This window comes from Hyperoodon ampullatus (genome assembly GCF_949752795.1).
Source record: "Hyperoodon ampullatus genome assembly, chromosome: 19".
Lineage (NCBI taxonomy): Eukaryota > Metazoa > Chordata > Mammalia > Artiodactyla > Ziphiidae > Hyperoodon > Hyperoodon ampullatus.
Genome location: NC_136932.1, coordinates 46,297,519 through 46,324,564, shown reverse-complemented (window position 1 = coordinate 46,324,564; position 27,046 = coordinate 46,297,519). Strand labels below are relative to the sequence as shown.

At 40.4% G+C, this 27,046-nt stretch overlaps 1 protein-coding gene across 1 annotated transcript in view; it reads left to right on the top strand.

Annotated features, from left to right (window-relative positions):
• Window positions 1-11,424, top strand: part of NLK (nemo like kinase) — a gene marked incomplete at its 5' end in the record, with an annotated part of 154,245 nt that extends 142,821 nt beyond the window's left edge. The window contains 5 exons of the mRNA XM_079726102.1: window positions 1,316-1,402; window positions 6,375-6,573; window positions 7,494-7,587; window positions 9,603-9,729; window positions 11,229-11,424. Coding sequence (XP_079582228.1) covers window positions 1,316-1,402; window positions 6,375-6,573; window positions 7,494-7,587; window positions 9,603-9,657 — 435 coding nt within the window. The 3' untranslated portion in view covers window positions 9,658-9,729; window positions 11,229-11,424. The remainder of the gene's footprint in view (window positions 1-1,315; window positions 1,403-6,374; window positions 6,574-7,493; window positions 7,588-9,602; window positions 9,730-11,228) is intronic.
• Window positions 11,425-27,046: the final 15,622 nt, after the last annotated feature.

Here is a 27,046-nt window from a genome sequence, read left to right as displayed (position 1 = left end):
AGCAGGAAAACATGTAAATGCATCAAGGAGTAGTAACTTGGTCTACAAATATATATATATGGGTTTTGGGGTTTTTTTTTTTTTTTTGGTCGCACCCCACAGCATGCAGGATCTTAATTCCCCAACCAGGGATCAAACCCATGCCCCCTGCAGTGGAAGTGCAGAATCCTAACCACTGGACTGCCAGGGAATTCCCATCTACAAATATTTAAATGCCAACTATATATGGGTTCTGTGCACATAATGCTTTTTACCTATAGTAATCCTATCAAGTGTCACGCAATTTTAGAACTAAAGTAAACTTCAGTGATCATTTAGTCCAACCTCCTCATTTTATACTTAAGGATACTGAGATTCAGGATGTTGATTTATCTAATTAGTTAGTAAACTAGAACCCCCATCTCATCTCCTGTTACTCTTGATCCTGAAGAAAACATCTGTATGGTGAATAATTACCTCCTGATGATTCTGAGGTGTCTTGTTGTTCTTGTAGAATTTTCCTCTACAGCTTAACTGAGGGAAGGAGGCAGATATGTAAAATACTTGATGTTAGTGGTTATCATAGTAGGATTCTAGGCCTGTGATTGAGATACAAGGAGACCTTTTAGTGTTACTTAGGTGAGAGACAGTGCAGTGATGCCATTCAACTGCTCATCCCCTGACTCTCCAAGCAGCGAAATAAAAGCTTTATAAGCTCTGTGGCTTCTCAGGTCATTAGAGTCATCTCCCTGCCTCAGTGCAAGAAGGTTAGATATAGGCATGTGGATATGCCTGCCACTTAAAATAAGACAGTTATTGAGTGAGTAATCAGTGCTAAAGTGGTGTCATCCTTTCTTAGAAGATTCTGTAAATTCCCGAGTGTCCTAAGGCTCCTTTAGTGTTTTAGCAAGGTAATGTTGCCGTAAGACATAGTTCACATGCCTACTTCGCACAGTTTACTTGCATGTAGCCAAGGTTTTAAATCTTCTTTTTTCCCATCCTTGGGCGTATTTGGTCTTCCCTTCTTGCCAAAGCGTGTATGATATAAGGCTAACAGGAGCTCCATATTTTCAGGATTAGCTTTCATTTTTCGTAGGCTCTTCTGTGCTCTGACCTACAATGGGTAATCATGCAATATAAAATATGCCACTGCAAGTCAGCGACAGTTGTTGCTTTTGAAGCCTGGTTAATGAGGGGAATACTCATTTCCTTTGAGTTGAGACTCATGTGCACACACCTTTTGAGCTGCGTACTTACCTTGTCATAAATTGGCTGTATTCCACATCTACTTACACAAAGACTCACTTGCATATTTGAATTCTTTATTTTTTCACAGCCATCTCTTCCTGTACTTTATACCCTGTCTAGCCAGGCTACACATGAAGCTGTTCATCTCCTTTGCAGGATGTTGGTCTTTGATCCAGTAAGTAGTGTTTGTTTTTATATCTTTTTAATGAATTAAAAATATGTGTTCTAAGAAAAACATCCTGGCTTTGAATAGATGGGCAATGTAAATAATGACTTTTTTTTTTAATGAATAATGACTTTTTAAAAGATAAACTTCAGCCCCCAGTTCCATGTGTATCATGCTCACCCATCACACAGAAGTTTGAGTATTAACACATAAGAGTCTAGGTGAAGAGAGATAAGGAACGGTACCATCCTTATTTATCTCAATATTTGTAAAAGGAGTTTGACACCAATTTGAATTAGGAAAAAAAAATTTTTTTAACATTATTTGAAAAAAATCTGCCCATTGTATTGCGTAAGGAAATATTTACTCTGGGTTGTTGAAATGGTGGCTTTTCCAAATGCCATTTCTAGACTTGACTCTTCTGGGGCAGAGTTCAGCTCTTCATTTATTCATTTGTCCAAAGAATATTCATTATTCACATCCATGCCAATAACTGTTGTCAAAGAAGACTAAAAAACAGAAGCATTTAGGAAAGAAAATTTTACTTGCTGAGAGTAAATGGAAGTCACCAAATACAAAATACAACAGGTATTTAAAGGGGAAAAATACCCACAAAATTACCAGTTAAGTTTACATTGGTTTGTTCATGATGAGAAAACAGCAACTTTCTCACATGATTATTAAATCCACAGAGGTCAGAACTATCTTCAGATGTCAGCATAACAAAGATTAGGGATACAAATGTTTTGTTAGGAAGTCCAGGTTTGTGGGAAACAGGGTTCTATTATTTGGGGGACCAGAACCAATCAGAGTGATCAAGTTATTTTTATTACATCTCAGGGTGCAAAGTGGATTTTTTGTTTGGTTGGTGTTTTTGTTTTCCTTTTGTTTGTTTACTTTGGCATGTGAGGTACTTAGTGATATGGGAAGCAAGACAGAGTGGCAGTTCTTGTTCCCATAGTCCCTTGTGGTCAAGTTCCTGCCATTAAAGACAGTTTCAGCCACGTAATTTGCTGAATGAGCTAGTGGTTTAGTGTCATTAGTTTGATATTTTATTTCGCAAGTTTATCTGCGTAGCTAACAGGAGATGTTGATTAATACATAAAGACCTTTTGTATGGTTAACAAAACTAGAGGCACAATAACTTAAGGTTTCACAGGTAATTTCTGTCTGCCCATTGAGGATTTTCTAAAGGCGCTGAGGTTAAATTTACTTTTCTGTGTCAGAAATACGTTATTTTCTTTATTAGTTCTACTTAGATTAAGAACGAGGAACTGTGTAATTCACCTGTACCAGGTTTTTCCCGCAGTACTTACAGCTGTTGGGTATCCTCTTTCTCTGAGATCCCATGTTTATTTATGATCCTGACCTGCCAGGAGCTCATGGCTGGAACTCTAAGGCTGGAATTTACTGAACTGTACAGCGGATACCACGCATATTTCCTGGGAGGCCTTTTAGACATCAGTTCTACATGTGAAATGCAGTCCTTATTCCTTAACAGTGGGATGTCACACCTAATTAAATGAAACCTTTGGTGTGGTCATAGTTACAAATTAGATTTATCTATAAGAAAGAGATATGCTTTATCTATAAGAAGGAGATATGATTTATCTGGAATTTTTCTGACATATGCTTACTGAATTTAGTTTATGATTGATATTAAGGATTCTTTTTCTAGTTCTGAGGGTTCATTTAGAAATAGATACCATTTTTAAAGAATGTTTCATTCTGGTTTTAACCTGTTAAATTTGAGGGTTAGTGATACGTTAAGAAGAAAGAAATGAGGGTTTTATTACCTCAAAATAGTGATGACATTAAACAAATCTCCAGAGACCTTAATTTATCTAAAGGCAGTAAACAGTCACAAGCAATATTTTTAAAGCACAACAATAATTATTAGGAATTTAGACAATTATTTACTTTTTTCTCTTGACAAACAAAAAAACACTGTTATCTTGCATACACATCTTCCTATCATCACCCATTCTTTTACATTCTTTAAAACAATACATATGTACTTTAACCCAAAGGTATTTGCACATCTTTTTTAACTGTTTATTGATGGCTACTCAATACGGTATTAATGAAGAGCCTAGGTATATTAAAATTATGTTGTCCATATATCCAAAGACCATTTATTAACTCAAATTAATGTTAGTAAGGTCTTAATGTTAACTAAGAATTAGGAGATTGAAATTTTAGTTGACTCATTAAGTCTTTATGATTCGTAGCATACAAAAAACTAATTTCTTTTTAGAAACACATTACCTATTATGATTCATCTCATTTAGTTTAACACATAATTTGCAATTCCATAATCTTAGACAAAGTAATATTAGTTTATCTGACCAGCAAAACCAGTAGGAAAAAAAATCAAATTCAAAATGATTAGGCTTTTTATGAGAAAACAAACCTAAAACTTATATAAATGAGAATATTGTGTTAGCATTATTTGTACAGGTGTTTTTAAATTTTTATAACTACTAACTCAGACTGATTTGTCCAAAGAGTCATCTTGTATACAATTATCTTATACAGTTATATACCGGATATTAAAACTTCTAAGTTAATTAAGAGAAATATTTTGCCTGCTTTGTAATCTAGTAATCAAGTAATAGTATTATTTTAACTCTCAATTAAAGCTTTTTTTAATCTTTGAGTTATAACTTGAGCAAGCAAAAATTTCTAAAGAGCCAAAATATTTTATTCATAAGGAAGAATAATGTTTTTAAATCTTTCCATTTCTTTTTATATGTCTTTAATGTGTTGATACTGTTTCTAAAAGCCAGTTGCAGTAGGAGTTTGCTCCATTGGATTTTAAGAGATCTCATAATATGATGTATTAACTCCCCTCAGAAGTATACAAAGTACATCCATTTATATTTGTAAAATGGAAAATTTTATCACTTACTCAAAACTAGAAGAGCCAATTTTGATAAAGTAACAAAATCTAGGATATAAACAAGTGAAGTGTCCGTATCTATTACAAATGTTGATTACTTAAACGAGATGTAATTAAGACATAGAGGACATAATTATGCACCATCAATTCCTTCAAAAGAACATCACTATTAAATCTGAGAAATTTTGTGATTTTTTTTTCCTCAGTTTAACAGGACAGTTTTTCTTTTCAGTGTTCATACCCCTTAAAAAATGAGTCTCCTTTCTTTAGCCTTGTTTCAGAAGTCCCAAAAAGACCTTAATTTGTTTAGAGAAATGAAAGTTGATCATTGCATGCTAGGGATTTGATTTACTTTTTGTTCAAAGGCTTCTCTTAGGTAAGACACTTTAGAGGACCCCATATTGGTGCACAAGGAACATACAAACAGAGCGTGCCATCCATAGTTAGGAAAACACCAAAATCTCTTCAGCTCTGCATCTGAAATTTCAGGAAATACCAGAATTCCCAAACAAAAAAGACTAACAGTGAAACCAGATTCCATCTGCTGGTGGCAGCTGACAGGGACCCAATTTCTGACATCTGCCACCTAACAGAAGTGACTTAATGGTCATATGATAAAATTAAAAGCCAGATTCAATCACTGCTGCCACCAATTTGGATACAATCGGCCATGCTCAGTCAGAAACAGAAATAGACTTGGCCAATAACCAGATTTAGTGGGCAAAAGCCAAAGAGCTCAATCCCACACATGAGACTGGCCAGAGATGCTGAAGACTGAGAAGGGCCCAGACCCAGGCAAGGTGTACTGTCCTGCTTCTTTTGGTTCTGACAGTAGACCTTGATCCCAGTGGAACCTCTGGGAATAGTTGGACTCATTTAGGAAGAAAAGGAAAAGTTTAGTTGCTAAGCGTGCTAGTGAGTCAGACTTCAGAAGGGCTGCATCACCAAATACAAAACATGACAAGTAGCAAAAGGAACAAAACCAGGATTGTGAAGCTTACATTCATCTCTTCATGGTGGATAAACAGCAGCTTTCTCTTGTTATTATCATATCCCAAAATGTCATGACATGCCTTTTAACATTAGCATAGCAAAAAGTCAGAGATAAAGTGTTTTTAGGGAATCCAGGTTTATGGGAAATATTTAACATTTTATTATTTGGGGGACCAGAACCAGTTGCGGTGATCCAGTTATTTTTGGTTTGAGTGCAGATGGTTTTCTTTTTTTTAGTTGTGTTATGTCAAGTGCTGGATCATATTATAAGCAGGGCAAAGTGTCAGTTTGTGTTCTACTCTCTACTATTGAGTCATCCTTAAATCCTTTAAAATCCACCTTCTCTCAGTAGTACTTACATACCCACTGAGCTAAAAGGAGGGACAGCTTTTTTGTTTTTTTCATGGAGAAATGAGTTTAAAAGTTTATGGTTTATGTAACCTGAAACTAGTATATTAAATGTTCTAATCTGAAGAGCCAGAAAACCCCAGGCTGCTGATACTCACACTGGGCTGGATATCAAAACATGGCATACAGGCCATTCATTAGCTGATGCCTAACTCCAGCCGCTTTCAGATAAGCTTTTGCCCAAGTTGATTTGGTATCCAATAGGATAAAAGTTTCAAGGAGCTTTGTAAAATTGCCACCATGATCACATCTCTTCTAAATGCTGAGACATATTTAGAAAATATAACTGTTATTTTAAATGTAAATATATCCCTTCCAAAGCATTACATATTTGAATGTCATGGTATTTGTCATTTTTGACCCTGCATATATCTATTTCAAGGTAGGAACTTTTCAGGATCTTAGCAGGCTCATTTCTAAGTGCTTTCTGGTGGCGTATGGTGGTTTATCACAGTAGTTTGTTGTCTCACGTCATATACTCCCTCTACTGCTACGTTACCCACCTCCAAATTCAATTACTCTCTTACCCTCACCGTCCGCAATTATCCCTTTACACAGGATGTTCCATAAATTAAGTATAAGCTGTGTAAAGCAGTCACTGTGGCTCGTGAAAGATCCTGTGTGGACAGTCATGTTTATCTGCAGTGTTGATGTGCTGGTCTCTAAATTTGATTTCAGTCCAAAAGAATATCCGCTAAGGATGCCTTAGCCCACCCCTACCTAGATGAAGGGCGACTACGATATCACACGTGTATGTGTAAATGTTGCTTTTCCACCTCTACTGGAAGAGTTTATACCAGTGACTTTGAGCCCATCACCAATCCCAAGTTTGATGACACTTTTGAGAAGAACCTCAGTTCTGTCCGACAGGTTAAAGGTGAGTTTGCTTTTTTGGCCTTCCGCCAGGTGGGGTGACTGGTAACATTTTCTGTTATGTGGCTGTGGAAAGCTGAGCTCTGGATGGAGATCAAAGCTCCTTTATATGTTTGTTTTACAAACTTGCATACAGCTGTTTGTCCGGAGCACATATGCCAAGAAAGCTGTGTGTGTTATAAAAACACTGATTTTATATCCAGGGGAAGGTCCGGCAGAGGAATGAACATTTTGTTCTTGTTTTCAAAGCTGACTTACTTAGAGTGACTCAGTATATTTAATATGTATTCACTCAGTGTGATTTCATGGAATGATACATATTGGACTTTATATAACATGCAGAGTTTTTAAAAGGATAAACATCCACTGAGGGAATCATTCCTTGGATGATGACAAGAAGGGGATTTCTGATAGTCTGCTCATAAAATTTCCTGACACGATGTCCTATTGCGGGGGTGGGTAAAGACAGCCAGAATTCTGAGTGGTTTTAAGTGTCTGCTCTAGGACATTTTAGAAGAGAGTAGTCCCCAAAGTGACCAGCCTGAAACGATGTACCGAAATACCAACTGAGGTTTTTTAAGTGATTTTCAAAAAGGCAATAATTACCAGCAATTTAGAAGAGTTCATTTATAATGCCAACCCAGTGGAGTCACTCTCAAATTTATAGACCATTTTACACCTCCCACTCATGGGGTTTCCAACCCCCGTAATGGCACTGTGCGGGGTTTTGCCTATGTTTAGCAGCACCTGTCATTTTGGTTTCAGAAAAGTTCCACTGGATTCTGCCTGATAGATGGATGACGTGTGTGTTTAACTAAACCACTAGGAAATGCCGTTCAGATGCTGACTAGAGTTAACCTGAAAATCCACTGCTCCCAGGCCTGCAAATTGGTGTGGGTTGTATGATATTTGTTTTCTCCACAGAAATTATTCATCAGTTCATTTTGGAACAGCAGAAAGGAAACAGAGTGCCTCTCTGCATCAACCCTCAGTCTGCTGCTTTTAAGAGCTTTATTAGGTAACTATATGGATGTAATTCTGACTTTCTTGTTAGAATTAAAAGGATGCCATTGTGAGTTTGTCATTCAGCATATTTCTGGTTTTATTTAGATTAGATAACATAGATAAAAGGTCCAACAGAAAGTTTCTGTTGTGAGTTCTGACTTAGTCAAAAGCATGTTAAAAATGTAAGCATTTGTTCTTACACTAGCTCCAGTTCGCTGTGGCTGCCTTGGCAGTTCCCCAGATGCCCATTACGCTGCCTGGTCAAGTACATGGGGATCTTCCTCTGCCAGCAGCGTGGCAGCCACTGTCCTGGAGTTGCACATGGTCGTCTCAGTTCCCACTGCCATCCCCACCACCATAATAATAACCGCAAGCAAGAAAATTCTATTTTATAGGTGGACTGCTGTTGTATCCTGTTTAAAGAGAAACCAATAGTCTTACTGGTTATAGAGCTATAAACCTCCTTCAGAATCTAGAAAGCGTCATTCTCTTGATCTCTCTTTGTCCTTACCTCCTCCATCTCTTTTTCCCTAACTCCTTGTATCAATCAAGGTCCAGTCAGGAGAAAGAAACCACACCCAGTAATATGAACAGGGAAAATTTGATAACAAGCATTAACTAGGAAAAGATGGTTAACTACTAAAAGGCATGCAAGAGGATTCTGAAGAGTCCAAAGTAGCAAATGCGGAAAGCAAGTACTCCCTCTGGACTGAGGGAGAGCGAACAAGGGAGAAGTTGAGAACTTAGAGGAAGCCCCCCTACCCAAGGCTAATAAGATTTGGACCTTTTTGGAGAGGAGCCACAGGAACACAGCACGATGGTGAAGAAACTTTACAAAAGGGGTGAGCAGAGCTGATCCATCAAAGAGCCTGCTAGGTGGAGAGAAACTTGCCAGAAAGTTTGGGTAGACCAAAGCTGGGCCTTCCACAGCAAAAAAAAAAAAAAAGACCTTGCAATGCCCTCTCAGCGCCCCCTGTTGGCAAAGATTATCACTGGGCCCGTGGCGAAGGAAAAAGTTGAACAGGGTCTGGCTCAGGTATCACAGAGCAGCACGAAGGGAGGCTTTGATCTGAGAGGCCACACTCTTCCTGCCTCCCTCCCTTTCCTTTTTCCCTCTCCTCCTTGCTTGTCTTTCCCTTCCCTTCCCTTCCCTTTTAATTGGCCTTGATATAGTGTTGAAGCTGATTGAATTTATTGAACCAAGGTCAAGAATTTTTGTTTATAATTTTTAAAATCAGGTGACTTTCATTCCTTCCATGTATTTTTCTGTAGAAAGAAGGAGTTAAGTTGCCTTTTTACTTCCCTGTGGTTTAAAATTACTTTGTTTTAATATTTTTCCCTAAGAGTCAATTAGGTGTTTTAATACCTTTCAGGTGCAAGTTATTCATTACCCTGGGCCCCCAGGAAGCAAAGTGACACACAACCCCCTCAAGTCTATAATCTTGGCAACATTAGACAGACATGTGAAATAACTGATAAAACAGATCTGTGGATAACAAGTGCTAAATGATTATCAATTAAAACTTGATAAAAGAATGCTTTTGAGGCTCATTCAAGATAGGTTCCCACTTAAAATCACCTTATTTTGAGAAGCTACTTTTAAATGGATAATTCTGTATCCTTTAAGGTTATTTATAATAGCTACCATTAATATTATGAAGTAGGCACTGTGAAAAACATACATTATCTCATTTATTCATCACAATATCCTATGAGGTGGATAGCATCCCTTTCCAGGAGAGGAAAGATGAAGGCATTTGCTCGGTATCATACAACTAGTAAATGATGTGTTGCTTTCAAGCCCACTCATTAGCTACTGTACCATATCGCCTCACTATAGATACAGATCCTTACATGGACAATTTGGAACAAATGCACCTTTCGGGAAGTGAAAAGACACAAATAAAAATCCAGGAATGGACTTTACCATTTTTTTTTTAAAGGAAGGGGGAAAACAGGCAGCGGTGAATTGCCCTGTTGCCTTTTGTGGTGCCGCAACTGGTTCACCGTGTCTCTGTTCTCTTCCAGTTCCACTGTTGCTCAGCCGTCTGAGATGCCCCCATCTCCTCTGGTGTGGGAGTGACGGTGGAAGATAACGTACTACTGAAGATGTGATGTAGCTTTCCACTGGAGTCTGGGATTTGCAATTCTGGAGGTTAATCATGCTTGTACTGTAATTGTACTAATGAAGTTTTAAATTAACAACCACTACTTGTATGATATGAATAATATTTAGAAATGTTACTAGACTTTTAATCTTGTAAAGTGGTTGTGCTTTTAGAAGAAAAATAGTTTACCCAGAGTTGCACATGTTTTATGAATTTAGTGCAGCTGTTATGGCTCACCTCAGAACAAAAGATAATTGAACCAAATTTGGGAGTTTGGGGTTTTGTGTTTTTTGTTTTGTTTTTCTTTTTTAAAATGAAGTGAGATTGTTCACACGCACACACACACACACACACACACACACACACACACACACACACACACACAGGACAGTCATACATTTTGATATTTGAGCCATTCCTGAAAATTTGGGGTTCTCTAAAATGAAAGAATCTGGAAACCTTGCCTGCGACCAATCATGGAGCCACGTGAGCTGATCGTGGCTGCACCTCGGGAGGGGGGAGGGGGAGGGGCATGCCACCTAATGATCAAGCCCTATAATTAGCTTCTCATTAGAGCCGTGACGGTGATGTGTGCTGTCTAAAATCCAATGTTGTTGGTAGAGAGAATGAATTTGTGACTAGGAGAGACTAAACTTTTGTTTTCCTTACCCAGTATAAATATATATATATATATTTAATCTATTTTTATTAGAAGTTTTTCTGCTCTTTCTTACATAAAAGAACCCCCAAGCATGCATCTTTCATGTGTGTAAATAATTCATTTCTGGGCTAATTTCAAAAGAATCCCAACATTGCTGTATAGAGAGAGAACTAGCTTGCACATTTTAGGTCTGTGAAATTTTGTGAGACTTTTCCTGCACTGGACAGTAAAAAAAAATAAATAAAAGACAAAAACAAATTTTAAAAAAAATTTAAGCCACAAAAAAAAAGGCACATAGGGAATTATGTCAAATGTGTTTGTGTCCTTAGGCAAAGCTGTGGGAGTCTTGAAATGTCACAGTAGTAAATAACTTATTACTTTTTGACAAATTCTTTTTTCTGTTGGAACACTGAATTCTTCTGTGCATATGTATATATGAATACAAATTGAAGGCCTCTACCTCCTGGAGTTATACAACTTGGCTTGTTTACCTCCACATGCTGATGATGACTATTTTTTTTTTTTTTAAGTTCAATGTGGAGACTTGAAACTTGAATGTCCCTTCCAACTTTTATATTAAAAATAAAAAGACAAGAAAATTGAAGATCGTTTTTCACCTGTACAAGGAATACTAATGGATCGTCTTAAAATTGGTCTAGGAAAAACCTTGGTGTGTGTTATGGACAATTAACTGTTAAAGTTATTGTAAGTTATCTGTATTTAGCAGAGTATTTTCATCTTGAGTGATCTGAGCTGAATTTGAAGACTATTAATAAGTTATGTTTGGAAGTTTTAACTTCAATGAAGTAATTATTTGCTGTGAAAGAAACAAACATTGAATTACTAAACAAAGATGGTGCAATATCTTTGTTTTTTTTTTATGAGGCTCCTGAGAATCAACCCAACTGAAGCATTTCAATTCACTTGAATGAGAAACGTGTTTAGTATCAAAAGAGCCCAAGAAGACACTGGTGTGAAAGGTACAATCTCAGAGGTTGGTCAATTACCGTGGCACACTTACTGGTCACTTTGTACAATGTAGATTTGAAGTACAGTGGTGAAAACATTAAATGTGACATTTGAAAAAGAGGTGTCATCTGTTTTATTTCAACTCCTTTCCTTTATTTTCTCTTCAGTACAGCTTGTATCCTGAATTTGCAGTTTTGAGACATTACCTATTTATATTTCCATTTCAATCTTTGAGGAAATTAGTTGTGGGGTTTTTTTTTTTTTTTTTTTTTTTTTTTTTTTTTTTTTTTTTTTTTTGTGGTATGCGGGCCTCTCACTGTTGTGGCCTCTCCCGTTGCGGAGCACAGGCTCCGGACGCGCAGGCTCAGCAGCCATGGCTCACGGGCCCAGCCGCTCCGCGGCATATGGGATCCTCCCAGACCGGGGCACGAACCCGTATCCCCTGCATCGGCAGGCGGACTCTCAACCACTGCGCCACCAGGGAGGCCCTGTGGGGTTTTTTTAATCTTCTCAGACTTTAGATTGCCAAAAACATATTGGAAACGTAGTTAACTGATGTCAAAGATATTGTGATTTTAAATATATGCAATTTGAAAGTCTTTCCAGACTTTAGAGTCTAATCCAGTGGTTTTCAAACTTTTTTTAAGCAAAGAATCCTATTTTCATGTGAAATCAATATAATGGAGTCCATTATATTAAACAAAAGTGAGCTGCTCCGGATGCAGCAGACTGCCAAGGGGGCTTGACCCCTCCCTCCTCTTCCTTTCTGCCTCCTGCCCCTGTCATCCCAAAGGTACCTCCAGCTAAAAAAGCCCCAGCTGGGTGGTGTGACTAAGACCTGATACCAAACTGCCTAACTTCAGAATACTTTCCCTGAGACTACATAAAGCAGCATTACTCTTGGGGTTGTAGGTGGTGTGTGTACTTCTCCCTATCTTTTCCTGATTTAGCAAAATGAATGGATTTTTTTTTCCTGACATGGGAGGAGTTGACTGTTATAACTCATATAAATCAATACAAGTATTAGTTTATCCAACAAACTTTTGAAAACCTACGAGTGCAATAATTACTTATGTGGAAGCCTTGTTAATGTCAATAATGCTTAAATAAGAAAACTAGTTTTCATCACGAGAGCATTAAGAAATAACTGCACGTATAACACTTTGAAACTAAACTTCTTCACAGATAAGTATTAGAGAAAACTTGTTGACCTGTTCCCACTAGAACCTGCCCACCTAACCAGGGAATTTATGCCTTATTTCTTAATTTAAAATTATTGATAATTGCAAAAATGTGGAATTTTCTACAGCAAGTAATCAGTATGAACAGGTAAGTCAGGGCTGTAAGCAGCTGCAATTTGTTTGCAATTTAAGTGTAAGAATCCAGAAGATGGAGATAATCTCTTGAGGTGGCTCATAAGATTTGGAGTTTTTATTTCATTTTTCCTCTATGGTTGTCATTTTAAATATTACCTTTATATTAAAATTAAAATACATTAAAGAAGAGGATGCATCACTTGCATGGATTTTTCAATTAAGACAGCTTTGGGGGGTGCCATTTTCTACTGTGTTCTAGTAATGTCTAGGCAGCATGGTAGTAAATGGACACGTTTAGAGCCTTCCCTGCAGTGACTCTCCACCCCTCCTTCCTTAAATGGTCTTTCTTTGGCTTCTGAAACACACCTCTGTTTTTCTCTTTTAGGGGCCACAACTCCCCCTTACAGGCTCCTTCCTCTGCTTAATCCTCACATGTTTGTGTTCTCTGGGCTAGGGATCAGGCCTGGGTTTTCATCCAACTCTAAAGCCAAGGGTTCTTGACTTGGCTACTTGGTAGAATCACCTGGAGAACTTTCAGAAATTTCAAGGCCACACCCCCAGAATCTCTGGAGGCAAGGTCAGGCATCAGTTTTGTGCTGTGGTTTTGTTTGTTTGTTAAGTCCTCCAGTTGATTCCAATGTGCAGCCAAGATCCACTGCAGGACACTCTCCTGTGACCTCATCTTCCCTCATGGCCTCATTGACTGTAAGAGAATGACCCCAAATCTCTTACCTATATACCCAGATTTTTCTACTAGGTGTCTGTTAGAAATTTCTACTTGGGTATCTTACAGGCACCTCAGCCATGTCAAAAATGAAATTAATAATGGTTTTCCCCTGACAATTTTATTATTATTAAATCATTCTCACTTCCCCACTAGGTCTTTTTTTCCCCTTCCTAGACTAGCAAAATAGTTGAGGTTTAACTATTTCATGAGGAATTGTGGAAGGGAAAGGACTGGGGACAAGGGGAGTAGAATTGTACACTGAGGCGGGCTCCTCGTATTAGGTTAGGACCGGTGCCAGGATGGTGCTCCTGGCAGTACAGAACCAGGCTTTTCTTTTTTGGCAGGTGAGATGGAAGAGAATGACTCCAGTTATAGTGCTCTATCTGCTCCGTACGCCTCAACCCTCAACTCTGGGCTTCGTCATCCACCCGCTTACATAAGCCCGAAATCAGGGTCCTCCTCACTCCCATCTCAGCTCCAGAATTCATGCACATGTTACATTCCATTCTTTAATGTACTTTCATCTCAATGTTTTAAATGACACAGCATGAAGGAAAAAACAAAATTTTTCCAGTGAATAAGTTAAATGCTATTCAATCTTGTTCTCCATTTTGGAAATCAGGGCTGAATGGAAGAGACTGATACTACTCACTGATTTAACATCCAGTTTTTCCTCTCTCAGGTTTAAAATATTTTAAGAATCAAACACAAGTGATAACATTTTCCCCTGTTCTTGTGACTTTCCCAATGAGTGAACAATGCCCAGATACTTGGAAAGAAGTGGTAAATTACAACGTTTTCAGGTTGCTGTTGGTAGAATTTTTAACAAGCGGACCTTCTTGCTAAGAGGTCAGTGTTTATTTAAGGTAGCGGACTTCAGAGGTCTCTGAAACAGCAGTCAGTCTCCTACACTCTCAGGGAAATACTCAAAAGGTCCCTAAGTAGTAAAAGAGATGGGTTTATTTTTACTTATGTTTTGATAATAATACTAATTTTCACAGCTCATCATCCTTACAGCCAACTATTTTTATCCATTTCTTAATCACAGCAGTTATACCATGTTTTTTTAATGGACAGCTTTAGAGTTTTTGAGAACACTTATCCTTGAGAAGAAAAATCTTGTAAACACAGTATTGTGAGTTCCTTTTAAAAACTATATTGTGGGGCTTCCCTGGTGGCACAGTGGTTAAGAATCTGCCTGCCAATGCAGGATACATGGGTTCGAACCCTGGTCTGGGAAGATCCCACATGCCACAGAGCAACTAAGCCCGTGCGCCACAACTACTGAGCCTGTGTGCCACAACTACTCAAGCCCAGGCGCCTAGAGCCCGTGCTCCGCAACAAGAGAAGCCCCCGCAATGAGAAGCCCGCACACCGCACGAAGAGTAGCCCCTGCTCACCGCAACTGGAGAAAGCCCGTGTGCAGCAACGAAGACCCAATGCAGCCAAAATAAAAATAGAAAACAACAACAAAATATATAGCGTGTGTATTAGTAATACATTCACATGGTACAACCTACAAAAGGATAGTGAAAAGGAAATCATTCTCCCTAGAGGTGCAAACCACTATTTCCAGTTTCTGGGGATCATTCCAGAGATACTCTGCATAATCAAGCTTATGTATTTTTATAGGAATGACAGCACACTATGAACACTCCTGTGTCTTGCCCTCTTCTCTCCACTTGACCAATGTGGAAGGTTGTTCCCCATGAACACAGAGCTAAAGCTTTTAATTTCAGCCACTTCCTTATTATGAAGGCAAACAATGAATAACTTGAATTATTACCTCTTATCTATGTTTTTATCCTTTGGCATGACATTTTTTTCCACGAAGAAAAATAATTCAAGGTAGAACCAACTAACCAATCTTCCCCCAGGTAAGCCATTGCTCATATCTGTAGTAATACTATTTTCTAAATCATTTTTCACTTTACTACAATTTTTTTAAAGACAAGTTATTCAAACCACATTGTTAAAAAACTAACCATTTTTTCTGTCCCACTAGACACAAAAAAATCAAGAGGCATTCAGCTATACAAGCTTCCTAACTTTTCCCAGATTCAGATGTGGCCCTGTCTAGTCATTTGTGTACCCTTTTTCATTCCATACTATTTACCAAAACTCACCATTCAATTATTTTACCAACAAGGGCCTTAAAAGTTAACGTCTTCATATACATCATCATACAGATTGCAAGTAAAGACCAATAGAATGACCAAATCATTAATATCCATGCTTTTTCATCTATCAAGAAACAGGTTAAGCTGAGTTTTGCAACCAGTTGTGTACATCTTTTTGTGTACAGCAAAAATATTTGAACTTCTACTTCCAGCAATAGGGATGATTAGATATTCTAAAAAACAAACTCTATATGGAAAACAGTATGGCGGTTCCTTAAAAAACTAAAAATAGATACCATATGATCCAGCAATCCCACTCCTGGGCATATATCCAGAAAAGACGAAAGATCTAATTCAAAAAAATACATGCACCCCAATGTTCGTAACAGCACTATTTACAATAGCCAAGACATGGGAGCCACCTAAGTGTCCATCAACATATGAATGGATAAACAAAATGTGGTATATGTATAAAACAGAATATTACTCAGCCATAAAAAAGAATGAAATTCCATTTGCAGCAACATGGATGGACCTACAGATTATCATACAGTGAAGTAAGTCAGAGAAAGACAAATTCATGATAATCACATATGTGGAATCTAAAAAAAGTACAAATGAACTTATTTACAAAACAACAGATTCACAAACAGAAAACAAACGGTAAGGGAAATGGTGGGGGAGGGATAAATTGGGAGTATGGGATTAACAGGTGCACACTACCATATATAAAATAGATAAACAAGGGTTTACTGTGTAGCACAGGGAACTATATTCAATATCTTCTAATAAACTAATGGAAAGAAAAATTTAAAGAATATATATATATATACACACATATATACACACACACATATATATATATATGTTTGTCTGTTACTGCCTCAGCTCCTGGTGGGAAAAAAAAGTCCTCCACAAGAATTTTTAAACCACAAGTGTGCCCTAACATGTCATTAGACTTCAGACTTATGCTACCATCAAGGCTTAAGAAACTCAAACCAAGATAATAACTTAAAGTGGCCCTCAGTTGGTAGTGCCCTGGGGTGTCTGGCAAAATCAAACGTAGATGCTCCTTTGAGGGGAATGCATCCTTAACTGGGGCCCCAGAGGATTCTGGTAGATAAAGCCCACCCAAATATGAACTCACAGTCCAAATTACAAAGCACAGGGAAATAAGCCACTATACTAAGAGACAATTACAAACCAAGTACTTCATATATTGGAAGTATTGGATACAGAATACGAAATGATTATGCTTAAGAATATTAAGAAAAACGAAGGTATCCAAAAGCCAAGCAAGGGCTAAAAGTCTTTGAAATATGACCAGGCATATTTGAAAAGTAATCAACTCACATAAATAAAATTTTAAAAAGTCACTGAAAGTAAAAATAAGCAGAACATTGAACACAGCCAAAGAAAAACTAAAACTTACCCAATATACACTGCCTCATATACAGCAGAAATAACACAAATGCACAGAAAATAAAGTATTGAGACTTGGGGGATAGAGTGAAAAAAAACAATCTATATAAAATTGGAGTTCCAAAGATAAAAGGATATGAGAGGGGCAATATTAAATAATAGCTGAGGTTTTCTTAGATTTGATCATAGTTAGGAATCGTTGAATTTAGGAAGCACAACAAATCATAAGCAGGATAGACAACTTAGTGAAACTGCAGAGTGACAAAGAGGAGGTCCTAAATGTAACAGAAAAAAATTGCCTAAAAAGAATAACAGTGAAACTTGCCTTCTCAACAGCAAAAACTGAAGCTAGAAGATAACCAAATAATACAGCCAAAGTTCTGATAGAAAATTCACCTAGAATTATAAACTAACATTTAGTGTAAAAACATAAAGATCTTTTGAGAAAACCAATTGTTTACTATCAACAGATCCTCACCAAAGGCAATTCTAAAGGCTATACTTCAAGAAGAAAGGATAATTACAAGCAGATTTCCAATACAAGAATGAACAAAGAAATTGGTGAACATGTGGGGGAAACTAAGCAAACAAAGACTGCATAAAGCAAGAATAATGTCTAGTTGGGAGGGGGATACAATTAATTACACAAGCATTCTTCAGACTAGGATACACATACTCCTGGGGATAAATGAAGACTCTCCTGGAGGTGCGCAGGCACATGTGTTTTTTTTTTTAACATCTTAATTGGAGTATAATTGCTTTACAATGTTGTGTTAGTTTCTACTGTATAACAAAGTGAATCAGCTATATGCATACGTATATCCCCATATTCCCTCCCTCTTGTGTCTCCCCCTCCCACCCTCCTTATCCTACCCCTCTAAGTGGTCCCAAAACACCGAGCTGATCTCCCTGTACTATGCAGCTACTTCCCACTAGCTATCTATTTTACATTTGATAGTGTATATATGTCAATGTTACTCTCTCACTTCGTCCCAGCTTACCATTCCCCCTCCCCGTGTCCTCAAGTCCATTCTCTACATCTGCATCTTTATTCCTGTCCCACCTCTAGGTTCATCAGAACTTTTTTTTTTTTAGATTCCATATATATGTGTTAGCATATGGTACTTGTTTTTCTGACTTACTTCACTCTGTATGACAGACTCTAGGTCCATCTACCTCACTACAAATAACTCAATTTCATTTCTTTTTATGGCTGAGTAATATTCCATTGTATATATGTGTCACATCTTCTTTATCCATTCATCTGTCAATGGATGTTTAGGTGGCTTCCATGTCCTGGCTTGGAAAAGAAAAAAAGGAATCCAAATCGGAAAAGAAGTAAAGCTGTCACTGTTTGCAGATGACATGACACTATACATAGAGAATCCTAAAGATGCTACCAGAAAACTACTAGAGCTAATCAATGAATTTGGTAAAGTAGCAGGATACAAAATTAATGCACAGAAATCTCTTGCATTCCTATACACTAATGATGAAAAATCTTAAAGAGAAATTAAGGAAACACTCCCATTTACCACTGCAACAAAAAGAATCAAATACCTAGGAATAAACCTACCTAGGGAGACAAGGGACCTGTATGCATAAAACTATAAGAACTGATGAGAGAAATTAAAGATGATACCAAAAGATGGAGATATATACCATGTTCTTGGATTGGAAGAATCAATATTGTGAAAATGAGTATATGACCCAAAGCAATCTACAGATTCAATGCAATCCCTATCAAATTACCAATGGCATTTTTTACAGAACTAGAATAAAAAATCTTAAAATTTGTATGGAAACACAAAAGACTCCGAATAGCCAAAGCAGTCTTGAGGGGAAAAAAAGGAGCTGGAGGATTCAGACTCCCTGACTTCAGACTATACTACAAAGTTACAGTAATCAAGACAATATGGTACTGGCACAAAAACAGAAATATAGATCAATGGAACAGGATAGAAATCCCAGAGATAAACCCACACACCTATGGTCAACTAATCTATGACAAAGGAGACAAGGATATACAATGGAGAAAAGACAGTCTCTTCAATAAGTGGTGCTGGGAAAACTGGACAGCTACATGTAAAAGAATGAAATTAGAACACTCCCTAACACCATACACAAAAATAAACTCAAAATGGATTAGAGTCCTAAATGTAAGACCGGACACTATAAAACTCTTAGAGGAAAACATAGGAAGGACACTCTTTGACATAAATCACAGCAAGATCTTTTTTGATCCACCTCCTAGAGTAATGGAAATAAAAACAAAAATAAACAAATGGGACCTAATGAAACTTCAAAGCTTTGGCACAGCAAAGGAAACCATAAACAAGGTGAAAAGACAACCCTCAGAATGGGAGAAAATATTTGCAAATGAATCAACGGATAAAGGATTAATCTCCAAAATATATAAACAGCCCATGCAGCTCAATATTAAAAAAACAAACAGGGCTTCCCTGGTGGCGCAGTGGCTGAGAGTCCGCCTGCCGATGCAGGGGACACGGGTTCGTGCCCCGGTCCGGGAAGATCCCACATGCTGCTGAGCGGCTGGCCCGTGAGCCATGGCCGCTGAGCCTGCGCGTCTGGAGCCTGTGCTCCACAGCGGGAGAGGCCACAACAGTGAGAGGCCCGCGTACCGCAAAAAAAAAAAAAAAAAAAAAAAAAAAAAAACAAAAACCCAATCCAAAGCTGAGCAGAAGACTTAAACAGACATTTCTCCAAAGAGGACATACAGATGGCCAAGAAGCACATGAAAAGCTGCTCAACATCACTAATTATTAGAGAAATGCAAATCAAAACTACAATGAGGTATCACCTCACACCAGTTAGAATGGGTATCATCAAAAAATCTACAAACAACAAATGCTGGAGAGGGTGTGGAGAGAAGGGAACCCTCTTGCACTGTTGATGGGAAAGTAAATTGATAGAGCCACTATGGAGAAGAGTATGGAGGTTCCTTAAAAAACTAAAAATAGGGGCTTCCCTGGTGGCACAGTGGTTGAGAGTCCGCCTGCTGATGCAGGGGACACGGGTTCGTGCCCCGGTCCGGGAAGATCCCACATGCTATGGAGCAGCTGGGCCCGTGAGCCATGGCCGCTGGGCCTGTGCTCCGCAACAGGAGAGGCCACAACAGTGAGAGGCCCGCATAATGCAAAAAAAAAAAACCAAAAACAAAAAAACTAAAAATAGAATTACCATATGATCCAGCAATCCCACTACTGGGCATATACCCAGAGAAAACAATTATTCAAAAAGACACCTGCACCCCAGTGTTCATTGCAGCATTATTTACAATAGCCAGGTCATGGAAGCAACCTAAATGCCCATCGACAGATGAATGGATAAAGAAGATGTGGTACATATATACAATGGAATATTACTCAGCCAGAAAAAGGAATGAAATTGGGTCATTTGTTGAGATGTGGATGGATCTAGAGACTGTCATACAGAGTGAAGTAAGTCAGAAAGAGAAAAACAAATATCGTATATTAACGCATATATGTAGAACCTAGAAAAATGGTACAGATGAACCAGTTTGCAGGGCAGAAATTGAGACACAGATGTAGAGAACAAATGTATGGACACCAAGGGGGGAAAGTGGCAGGGGGTGGGGCTGGTGGTGTGATGAATCGGGAGACTGGGATTGACATGTATACACTGATGTGTATTAAATTGATGACTAGTAAGAACCTGCTGTATAAAAATAAAATAAAATTCAAAAAAAAAGAACAAAAGAAGCCTTGGCTATGGGGGCGGAGTTTAGGTGGGGTGGAACTTAGGCAGGGGCGGGGTTTAGGATGGGGCAGGACCTAGGTGGGTGGGGCGGTGACATTTGAGCGTGGGGCGGGGCCTCTGCTTAGGACCTGCGCAGAAGGGGAGAGGCAGCACGTGGAAAGGAGGGCCTCTGGAGTGTGGGGCTCTGGAGTTTGGAGGCAGGGCCCTGAGTGAAGGTTTGTGGGTGGAGTTTAGGCCCAGCATGTTGGAGGGGGTCTCCGAGTGTAGAGGTGGGGCCCTGGGTGGGGGTGTAGGGGCTGGGGCGTAGGGGCGGGGCTTGGGTTCTGCGTGGCAGGAGGGAGGCTCCGAGGGCAGAGGATTAGGCCCGGGAGCCCAACAGGCTCCCCGGTGCCTAAGTGGACAGGGAAAGCGCTGGCCATGTTCCCTTCCGTTCCTTCTACCCCTCCCCCACCGTCTCCCCCAGGGTCTCACCCGTCGCCGCTGGACCCCTGACCATGGGTGGGTCCCGCTGGGTGTAGGAACTCCTCCCCTCCCCCAGCCACCCCTCAGGGGTGCCAATCCCGGAGTTACGGCCTTTACTTCGGCTCCCCCTTCCCTCCCTCCGTCTCCCTCAGAACCCGCATGGCTGGTGGGGGCCTTGGTGGGCAAAGGATCAGGCCCGGGATCTCAGCAGGTTCCTGGGGGCCCAAGTGGGCAGGGGACACCTGGCCACACTACCTTTTGATCCTCTGCCCTCCCAGTGGTTCCCCGATTTCCCCCTTGGGCGTGGGCGCCAGTCCCGTCCTGCCTCCACCTCTCCTCCCCCTTCACCCCACCATGCCCCACGTCCTCCCCAGTGCCTGGTAGGTGCCCTAGTTGTGCAGAGACGCGAATTCCGTGTCCTCCTAGTACGCCACCTTGACTCCGCCCCCAGCACATATGTTTTTTAAGAGAGTCAACTTCAACTTGCTTTCCGCCATCACCATTCTCCTCCAGGGTGTCCGTTTCCACCTACCCTTCATGATCACCATTCTCCCACTTTACAGAAGATAGACGTACTTCTCATACATCGTAAATATTACTGAGGCACGATGTCCCTGTGTGTAAAAACTTCCTGGTTTGCTGAGGAAACAGTTTTGTGTGTTTTGTTGTGGTTTTTTTTTTTTAATAAGGACCTCACCTCTTTCATCTCATGACTGTCAGATAATACATCAATCTTGAAAGAGAACACCTTGAAAGTAAAGCAAAGAGAGCATTAGGAAGAAATATTGAAACTGGTAGTACTTTATTTCATTCAGGCAACAAATTCATGGCCCAGTTCTGTCTTGAAATTCAGAAGTGAGAGGTTTTTTATGGAAACGTATAAAATGAAGCCAGACTTCTAACAGAAGGTAAATCTGTTTTGACCACTTGGTTTGCCAATGAGGACTTTACGATCAGTTTATATGATAGTCATTTTTCCACAATTAGAATTAGCTGGAATCTGTAGCTACGAAGTTCTGATAAAAATATATTTAAAGCAAAAGATATTTTTAAAAAATCATACAAGATATTGTATGATAAAATATCCCGACAAGAATGTGAGAAATTGGAACTCTTGTGCGTTGCTGATAGGAATGTTAAGTGGCACAGCTGCTATGAAAAAGTGTGGCAGTTCCTCAAAAAAAATTAGAATTACCCTTTGATCCAGCAATTCCATTTCTGGATATATACACACATATATATATATATACGATATATATATATCGTATATATATATACAAGAACTGTATATACAATTCTTTGAAAAGAATTCAAAGCAGGGATTCCAACAGATATTTGTGCACCACTGTTCAAAACAGCATTATTCACAATAGCCAAAAGGTGGAAACAACCCAAATGTCCATCAGTGGATGAATGGATAAACAAAATATGGTATATACATACAATGGAATATTATTCCAGCTTAAAAAAGAAAGAAATGGGACATCCCTGGTGGCACAGTGATTAAGAATCCACCTGCCAATGCAGGGGACACAGGTTCAAGCCCTGGTCCGGGAAGATCCCACATGCCTAGGAGCAACTAAGCCCGTGTGCCACAACTACTGAGCTTGTGCTCTAGAGCCCACAAGCCACAACTACTGAAGCCTGCACGCCACAACTACTGAAGCCCGCGCACCTAGAGCCCGTGCTCTACAACAAGAGAAGCTACTGCAATGAGAAGCCCACAGACTGCAACGAAGAGTAGCCCCCACTCGCCACAACTAGAGAAAGCCCGCGTGCAGCAACAAAGACCCAACGCAGCCAAATAAAAAAAATTAAAAAGAAAGAAAGAAATGAGACACTTTGGCAAGATGGCGGAGTAGAAAGATGTAGAGAACACCTCCCACAAATACATAAAAAATACACCTACATATGGAACAGTTCTCACAGAATACCTAATGGATGCTGGCAGAAGATCTCATACAATCAAAGCTGCAAGAAAGGTCAGGTAACCAGGAAATGTGAAGAAAAAAAAAAAAGGACTCCGGATGGGACATCCGCCCCTGGGAGGGTGCTGTGAAAGAGGAAAGGTTCCCTCAGCCTGGGAACCCCCTTTACCAGCTGGGAGAGCAGCTGGGAGATCAGCTGGGACAGATAGGGAGCTTCAGAGGCTCAGAGGGAACTACAGCAGCCAGACTGTGGCACACAGAACAGAGAGAGATCAGCACAGGCAGTCCTGGCCACCTTGCTGCACTCCCCAGCCAAGTGGATTACTGGTGCTCCTATGGCTGGGGTGGGTCTGGTGTTAGCAGCTGCAGGTCTTTATAGGCACATGGAGGCAGGGCCGGGGTCAAGGCTCATTCTGTAGCTCCACGGCAGGTCCAGGTGTGCAACTATGGCAGTCCCCGTGCCTGACTTTGACAGATCTTGGATCTATGCTGGTGGCCTTGTGAGCACAGTGCCTGAGGGACACCCAGGCCAAATGCCAGCATTCTCATGGTTGAAGTGGGGCCAATGGCAGTGGCAACGACAGTGTGCTTTGTGAGTGGGCACAGTGGGTGATAGGCAACACCACAGAGTGCACTTCCTGGTGGACAGCTCCTGCAGAGGAATACGCAGTGGCTCCTCTCCCAGCGGAGGTGCTCCAGTCCCACCTACCTCACACTGCAGCTCAGAAACAGATCTGGGGGCTTCTACTCAAACAACTAGGGAACAGACTCTGCCCTCGACAGGGCTTTACAATCACAGAGCAAAGAGGAGGCGCTGCTCAACATCCAGTGCAGGCTCTGGTCACCACAATACTAATCACACCCCCTATCAAGGGGATATCAGCCAGCACACAATGAGGAAAGATGTGACAGGCATCCATACTAAAAACAGCCCTTGCACCAAAAATATTAGGCTCATGGAGGCTACACAGGGGTGCTCCCACATGAAAGCACCCCTTCAAGACAACAGTAGACACTGTTTCTCCCAAATTCATAGACAAATTATGAGTAAAATGAAGAAGCACAGGAACCACTCCCAATTAAAAAAACAGGAGAATTCCACTGAAAGAAAAATGAAACAGACCTCCCCAGTCTGCTAGAGCCCTCAAAAAGGAGATAATAAAAAGACTGAAGGAATTAAGAAAAGCTATCAACAGAAATGCTGATCACTGTAAAAAGGAACTAGAAACTATAAAGAATAGCCGATTTAAATTAGAAAAATCATTTGCCAAGACAAAACCTGAGCTGAAAGCAATAAATAGCAAACTAAATAATGCAGAAGGGTGAATAAGTGATCTGAAAGATAGAATCATGGAAATCACCCAATAAGAACAACAGACAGGGGACTTGCCTGGTGGTGAAGTGGATGGGACACCATGCGCCCAATGTGCGGGGACTGGGTTCAATGGGCAACTGGATCCCACATGCATGCCGCAACTGGGAGTTCTCATGCCACAACTAAGTAGTCCACCTGCCACAACTAAGGAGCCTGCCCGCTGCAACTAAGACCCAGCACAACCTAAATAAATAAATAAATATATTTTTTTGAAAAACAGCAGACAGAAAGACACATTAAAAAAAATGAAAGCAGGGCTTCCCTGGTGGCACAGTGGTTAAGAATCCACCTGCCAATGCAGCGGACATGGGTTCAAGCCCTGGTCCGGGAAGATCCCACATACTGCGGAGCAACTAAGCCCGTGTGCCACAACTATGGAGCCTGAGCTCTGGAGCCTGCAATCCACAACTACTAAAGCCCATGCACCTAGAGCTGGTGCTCCGGAACAAGAGAAGCCACCACAATGAGAAGCCTGCACACCGCAACAAAGAGCAGCCCCCGCTCACTGCAACTAGAGATAGCCCGTGCGCAGCAATGAAGACCCAAAACATCCAAAATTAAATATTTAAAATAAATAAATTTTTTAAAAAATCAAAAAAATTTTGTGAACAGGCTTCCCTGGTGGCGCAGTGGTTAAGAATCTGCCTGCCAATGCATAGGACATGGGTTTGAGCCCCGGTCTGGGAAGATCCCACATGCCGTGGAGCAACTAAGCCCGGGTGCCACAACTACTCAGCCTGTGCTCTAGAGCCCGTGAACCACAACTATTGAAGCCCCTGTGCCACAACTACTGAAGCCCACGTGCCTAGAGACCATGCTCCACAACAAGAGAAGCCACTACCGTGAGAAGCCCACACACCGCAACGAAGAGTAGCCCCTCGGGGCTTCCCTGGTGGCGCAGTGGTTGAGAGTCCGCCTGCCAATGCAGGGGACATCGGTTCGTGCCCCAGTCCAGGAGGATCACGCGTGCCGCGGAGCGGCTGGGCCCATGGGCCATGGCCGCTGGGCCTGCGCGTCCGGAGCCTGTGCTCCGCAACGGGAGAGGCCACAGCAGTGTGAGGCCCGCATACCGCAAAAAAAAAAAAAAAAAAAAAAAGAGTAGCCCCTCCTCACCGCAACTAGAGAAAGCCTGTGCACAGTAATGAAGACCCAACACAGCCAAAAATAAATAAATTAGAAAAAAAATTGTGAAAACGATAACTACAATGAGTGGCAAAAGGATAAACATAAAGATGTAAAAGAGGACAGCAAGGGCTTCCCTGGTGGCACAGCGCTTGAGAGTCCGCCTGCCTATGCAGGGGACACATGTTCGTGCCCCGGTCCGGGAAGATCCCACATGCCGCGGAGCAACTAGGCCCGTGAGCCACAATCACTGTTCCTGCGCGTCTGGAGCCTGTGCTCCGCAAAAAGAGAGGCCGCGACAGTGAGAGGCCCATGCACCGCGATGAAGAGTGGCCCCCACTTGCTGCAACTACAGAAAGCCCTCTCACGGAAACGAAGACCCAACACATACATACATACATACATACATACATACATAAATTTTTTTAAAAAAAAAGAATGAAATAATGCCATTTGCGGCTACATGCATGGACCTAGAGATTATCATAAGTGAAGGCAGAGAAAGACAAATACCATATGATTTCACTTATATGTGGAATCTAAAATATGACACAAATGAAGTTATCTACAAAACAGAAACAGACTCACAGATATAGAGAACAGATGGGTGCAGGGGAGGGTTGGACTTGGAGTTTGGAACTAGCAGATGCAAACTCATATATAGAATGGATAAACAACAAGGTCCTATTGTATAGCACAGGGAACTATATTCAATATTCTGTAATAAGCCATAAAGGAAAAGAGTATGAAAAACAATATATATATAAAGCTGCATCACTTTCTTGTACACCAGAAACTAACACAACATTGTAAATCAACTATACTTCAATTAAAAAAAGGGGGGGGGAGGGACTTCCCTGGTGGTCCCGTGGTAAAGAATCCACCTTCCAATGCAGGGGACGCGGGTTCGATCCCTGGTCAGAGAGCTAAGATCCCACATGCCACGGGTCAACTAAGCCCATGCTCCACAACTACTGAGCTCGCACACCTCAACAAGAGAGTCCACGTGCCGCAAACTACAGAGCCCATGCACTCTGGAGCCTGTGTGCCACAACTAGAGAGAGAAAACCCACACACCACAACTAGAGAGAAGCCCACGTGCCGCAATGAAAGATCCTGCCTCAGCGAAGATCCCACATGCTGCAACTAAGACCCAACACAGCCAAAAGAGAAAAAAATAAAGATAAACAAAATAAAAATGTTTGTTTAAAAAAAAAGAAGTAAAATGAATCCAATGGCAGAGGAAAAAGTTTAAAACTGTCACTGTTTGTAGATGACATGATACTCTATAGAGAAAATCCTGAGGATGACACCCAAAAACAAATGGAACTCATCAGAAAATTCAGCTAAGTTGCAAGATACAAAATTAATCTAAAGAAATCAGTTACATTTCTATACACTCACAACTATCAGAATGATAAATTAAGAAAACAACTCCATCGACAGTGACATTCACAAAAATAAAATACCTAGGGATACATCTAACCCAGGAGGTAAAAGACCTGTAGTCGGAGAACTGGA